The sequence below is a fragment of the Poromitra crassiceps genome (genome assembly GCF_964638095.1).
Source record: "Poromitra crassiceps genome assembly, chromosome: 14".
NCBI lineage: Eukaryota > Metazoa > Chordata > Actinopteri > Beryciformes > Melamphaidae > Poromitra > Poromitra crassiceps.
In genome coordinates, this window is record NC_139633.1 from 8,806,180 (window position 1) to 8,812,556 (window position 6,377).

Consider the following 6,377-nt stretch of genomic DNA (forward strand, 5'->3'; position numbering starts at 1 on the left):
CATTAACAGAGCGCCAGTCGGTCACTGGCATCGCCTGCATATGGTTTCAATTTAAAATAACACACACAAAAAAGAAAGAAAAAACAGATGTGTTTCCGTCTCCAGTCTTCAGGCGTCTGCTCCACTTCCTGGTTTGCGGACACTTCCTCTACACGTCTTGTAATTGTGAAAAGGTGAAAGGCTCGCAGACGTCGAAGGGGATTCTCTGAACCCGCCATGCCCTATCCATACCACTTACATACTACTGCTGCTATTAATAGGTCTCTCTAATGCATCTAGACAGAATAATAAGGGTTTGGCTTTAACCACTCAAGCTGCCGCAAACGTTCCTTTTAGCTGGAAACTGTTGTGATTATTCTAAGGCCCGAAATAGCATCAGGAGGACCGAGGAGGGCCAGCAGAAACAGCAGTGGCTTGGAGAGAGTGGAACTGCTCCAAAAGCTCTTTTAGCACCCCATCAATAACAGCTGGCCTATGATTCATCAGAGAGGGGCTGCATTAGTGTGGACTATCTATCAGAGTGTATGTGTATAGAGAGGCAAAGTGACCCGCCTACTTCCTGCTTCAGCACTGTACCAGAGACTTTCATCCGCCATTTATTTTCCCATAGACATTTCGTAAAATGCTTATGAAAATAGTTTTACTTGGTCAAACCAAACGGTTCAGCTATATTTAGAATCGGGAGAGACCATAGAACATTTCACTCGGGAAAAAAAACAACATCGAAAAAACATTTTCTTTAAATCCGCAGTATTTTTTATGTTTTGGTCCGAGTGAAATGTTATGTGGTCTCTCCTGTTTCTGAATATATCTGAACCGTTTGGTTTGACCAAGTAAAACGATTTTTATACGCATTTTACGAAATGTCTATGGGAAAATAAATGGCGGATGAAAATCTCTGGTACAGTGCTGAAGCAGGAAGTGACGTTTCACTTTGGCTCTCTATATCATCTACCTGCCTGCCTCTTCTTTGGGGAACAATACTCAAACTCCATACCCCAAATCAACTGAATAATCTGTGTGTGTGTGTGTGTGTGGGTGTGTGTGTGTGTGTGTGTGTGTGTGTGTGTGTGTGTGTGTGTGTGTGTGTGTGTGTGTGTGTGTGTGTGGTGGGGGGGGGTTAGAAGAATGGAACGGTCATGCGAGTAGAAAAACATAACCGATTACAAATGAGAAGACGGGGGGACAAAAATAAATAAATACAAAATAAAACACAAAAATAGCTCATTTTCAGTTGAGGTCCAAACACAGCATCAAATCTCCATAGCAGGCAAGGACAGGAGGCACACAGCAACCTGCACTTACCATCTTCTGGGCATTCTACTTCATCGAGGGGAGGGGGGAGGAGGGGAGGAGGGAGGAGAGGAGGGGTAAATCATGGAAGAGGAGGGTAGATATAAAAATATATATGTGAATGAAGAAATAAGGGGGGGGGGTTGGAAAGAACAGGATAAAGACAGATAGGATGCATGCTAAAAGATAATTGCCAACTGTAATCTGTCCTCCAAAATAACAAAAATAACACAATCACACCTGGTGATTTGTTTGTGTTTTTGCATTTAGGCCTTGGATACCGAACTGATCTGAACTAATGTATTCAAGTATTTCACATTGATACTAATGCATGGGAGAAGGGGGCTTGTTTGGACTAGTATAAAATACTCTTTATGGACGCAGTATTTGTTTGTCTTATCTGTCCCCGAGGTCAGAAGTGAATTGACTGATTGTGAAACGCGCTATGTGCCTTGCTTCCACAGCATGGAAGTCACTGCACAGCTATTGGAATGTGAAAGAGCTGCTGCTGCTCTCTGTTGCTGACACCACACTGTTAATAAATATTAAAGCATCTTGTGCCAGATTCAGTTAATTAATTAATTTATAATAATTTATTTAGATGTAAATAGGCTTGCCCATGGGCCTGCAGCTGTGATGCTGCTACTGCTTACATTATGAAATTGTCTTTGCTCTCTCATTTGTGCATATCATATGTTGTTTTATTATATTCATATTTTTGTACTGATGCTACTTTCTTGGCCAGGTCCGCCTGGAGATTGAGACTTTTTTTCTTTCTTTTCTCACTGGGATACCCGGCCAAATAAAGTAGAGCCCAATCGATATATCAGCCTGCGTGTGTGGAGGAGCGTGGAGTTGGAAAATGCATATACAGGGATGTATGAATTTGTTTATGAATGATTTGGGGGCAGGACTCGATAAGCCTAGGCTTCTTCCGGCGGTGTTTTTTACATTTGAGTTTACATATTTTCCTTTTGCTGAAGTCTATTGGACTGTTATGTTTACTGGTTTTTTCACTTTATGTATTGTTTTAACTGTTTGAAATAAATCGTTTCAATCAATCAATCAATCAATATTATCCGCCGATAACCGATATATCCGTATTAGGGATGCCTTTATCGATTAGTTTTCCTGTCGATTACCCTTAAATTCTGAAGACGATTACCGTAAATTCCGGACTATAAGCCGCACCTTTTTTCCCGTTTTTTTGCCTTTTTTGGCCCCTGCGGCTTATATAACGGTGCGGCTTATCTATGGATTTTTTCAAAAAAAAAAAAAAAAAACATCTCTCTTTTTTAGCACTCTTTCTAACTATAAATCCTATATAACTATAATAAGTTTTAATTTCCTCTCTTGCCCTCTTTTCACCACACTGTATGACACTGTGTGCACTGTAAAAAACAACACAGGTGGTGTTGTGTTATGTTGTTTTGTTGAAATGTTAATAAATGGGAGCTTCCTCTACAATCCCCTCTGTGCATGAACCCTTACATATGGTAATTAAACATTAAAACACAAAAAAAAAAAAAAAAAAAAACATTAAAACACCCGCGGCTTATAGTCCGGTGCGGCTTATATAAGAAAAAAATAATAATTTTTTAAAAAAAATTAATTAAAAAAAAAATTAAATTAATAATAAAAAAAATTAATAATAATAATAATCAGGACGCCATCTAAATTGACCATAATTTAATCTATGTCAAAACATTCAACATGCAATTATTACATGTATTTATTTGCATTATCGTGCACACAGGCAACGACTTTCTCTTCCAGTTTCCAGTCACTGACTGCTTCTCGCAGGTGTGCTGCCAGATTTTCACCGCTATGCCTGTCCTCCATGGGGCGGGTTTGTAGAACACAGCTACAGAGCTGTCCACGTTCGTTGATGAAATGACAGGTTATTGTCACGTATGCTTCTGTTGCAATGGACGTCCAGATGTCTGACGTTATTGCCACACACTGTGCCTCCTCTAACTGCTGTTTAATGTACTCAGTCATTTTGCCATGGCTCACCTCCACTCTGGATGTTATCAAGGTGCGCCCCGGCACGGTGTATGCGGGCTCGACAAAGTTCATCAACTTGCGAAAGCCTTCGCCCTCGACAAAGCACAGTGGTAGCATATCGCGGGCAGTCATCTCAGCGAGGAGTTGTGTGATCGTTTCGGACCGGCGAGGGTCACATCGTCTGCGGGGTTCTGCAGTAAAAGCTGTGATACTGGTCTGCCTGCTATATCCGCATCATCTCCTCCACGCAAGTTTACGTCGAGATGCTTGTTCTGAAGGTGGGTCCTCATTGCAGTGGTAGAGTGGTTATATGCAAGCTTGAGAGAACATAGCCGACACACAACCTTGTTGTCTCTTTCTTCATCAAAGTATTGCCAAACTTTGCTAGTTTTCTGTCGCGTGGCCATTGTTGCTCCTCCTTTGTGTACTTCTCAACTCCTGTCCTCCGTGTGCGGGGAGGGGGGCGGAGGGGCAGTTGCCTTCAGTGACCCTGGGAATTCTACTAGCGCATGGATGACTGACGGTGAAAGACGCAAAAAATAAAAATAAAATAGTAAAATAATTGTCGATTAGTAATTTTCACTCCGACTAGTGAGTGTGTCGACGACTAATCGATTAATCGATTATTTTGCGGCACCCCTAATCCGTATGGGCCGATGTGTTGGCTGATATTTCTGAAGTTATAGACAGCACGTTGTGTACCTTTGATGCTTTTTCACACAAGTTATATATATTTGTTATTATATTTGTGTTTTTGTATTTCTAGTTGTTTATAATGATTAAATTCCCAGTGAAGTTTACGGTTTCATTGCATTGATGTCATTTTAGGCAATTAAGTTTATTGTTAAACTGTAAAATATCGTGCCTACATTACATATCTCAAGTCATATCTTTGTCAAGTGTTTGATATTTGAGGGATCATTGCACACAAATTTGTTTTTAATATACTGTGTAAATATAAGAATATCGGCCAATATATCGGTATCGGTATCGGCCCCAAAAATCCAGTATCGGTCGGGATCTAAAATAAAGTGATAATTGCGGGAACATTCAGGGGGGCCGGCCAATCCTTACCTTGATCTCAATGTTTCCCACTTTGGCTGTGGAGCGAATGATGGGCCTCCCAACCAGCGCAGGGAATATGTGCTCAGGGAAGTTGGAGCCTGCATAGCCACACTTGACAAACTACAAGAGAGAGAAGAGAGGGAGAGAGACAGACAGAGAGAAAGAGAGAGAGAAAGAGAGAGAGAAGACCACAACAAAGAGGAAGCGATGAAGTAACACTTGAGACACAGATGAGACAGATTATTTTTGGTCACAAACATAAGACCTGGATGGCAAGAACAGGTCGTTCTCACCTCACAAGACTCATAACGGCAGCCTTACATCATAAGTTTTCACACATCTTCTCACTTTCCCCTTATCTTTCCCCCAGACTACTAACAGCATTCCAGAATCCTTTCTTCATAAGATCTTGCACTAGATCTGACCTGACTACCCGGTTTACATTTCATTGTAATATGCTACTACGTACTTATTGAAAATGGTTTGTTTTTTTCTCCCTGCTGTTTCAATATACTATGTCAATGGGTGTGTAATTTCAGTATGTTAATGATTGTGAGGCAGAAGCCCTAATAAAAACCACCACCACTACCACCACCCTTATACAAGACAGCACCCCCTGCTGGTAACAGCCGTTGTTCGGGTTGATTTCCAAAATGTAACATCAACCCTACATTGCAATAAGCTCCATAATGTGAATGTGTATGGACTTTATGTGGCACAGTATGGTGCAACTACAGCACAATGCTATAAAAAGTTATACAGTATGCAATTGTTTATTATTAATAATAATAATAATGAAAATCAACTGCATGATGTGTAATTTTTAACTTACTCTTTATAATTCAACATTCATTCTTTTTCTGATGGAATAAATGTTGGTGGAAGTGAATTGCTTACCTTAACAGGCTATTCTATTTGTTGAAATTGTATTCAAAGAAAGCACTGCTTGATAAGTCATCATCTTATAAAACTGTTTGGCATAGTGAATCTTTGGTGGAATTTCCTCATAGACCCTAATTATTCAGGCAACATTTTAAGTCACATTTAAATATTTACGTTTGCCACTGAAAAGAGCAATGCTAAATTGTCATTTAATTGCATTTAAGTTTGCTATGACCTTCTCACCCGTAGTATAAAGACAGAAAGACGGCACAGCCGCTATCAGGGCTAAGATCATGAAAGTGTATTAGTGAACTATTGTGGTTAACACACACTAGTCTCACTTCCTCTTCAACCTCCACACAGGCAGCTCCTTGTCTTGGCTTTACACAACACTCTTGAAAAGGTTGCATCTCAAAAAAGCCTAGTGTATTTAGTCACCGACAAGCTGAGCCAACATCCTCTTTGACTGCTGAGGAGGTAGAAAGGAAGTACTTACTCCCCCAACACAGCCTATTTAAATAGAGACTGGTCAGGTTGGCTGCAATGACTAAATCCTCAACAAAAACACAGAAAGGGCCAGACTGGGAGATTTACCTATTTTGTCTAACAGGCCACAGCAGCTGGTAAATCCCCCCCAATCCACCAGGCAGCCAGCTAACTTTGGTCACCTGCCAAAGTGACTGGTAAAGTAAACAAACCACAGTGCAAATATGAGCGGCGGCGTCCCCCACCCGTCTGGACCCAGCAAGAATCAAAATCCTCAAGTGATTTATCGACTAACGTTATAGCCTGTCAAAGGCGTTCATTCATTCATTCATTCATTGAACAAAGCAACGCTCGTGTTACTATCCTTTGCATCTGTAAAATGAACGTAATAGTGGCGTTTCCTAGGCCCAAACACCTTCCCGAGTGACTGACACCCAGGCAGGTGTGGCTAGCTGCTGTACAAGAAAATTGATAGCTAGCTTGTTCCTCAATTAGCTAGGCCTACAACTAGCTAGCGTCACTGCCTACTAGTAGTCAACCCAAATTCATCTCTAGCGTATGTGTTGTTTTGCTCAACCAATTACTGAAATGACTGAGGCGGTTGCCACTTGTCAGGCAGCTAACTTGGCGAGTAAAGGAGAAAG

General features: G+C 41.0%; 1 protein-coding gene across 1 annotated transcript in view; it reads right to left on the bottom strand.

Annotated features, from left to right (window-relative positions):
- The window catches only part of LOC310789349 (actin-related protein 2-A), a 33,328-nt gene that overhangs the window by 26,446 nt on the left and 505 nt on the right, over positions 1-6,377 (bottom strand). Inside the window, exon 2 of the mRNA XM_083650976.1 lies at positions 4,375-4,485. Within this exon, the coding sequence (XP_083507102.1) occupies positions 4,375-4,485 (111 nt within the window). The remainder of the gene's footprint in view (positions 1-4,374; positions 4,486-6,377) is intronic.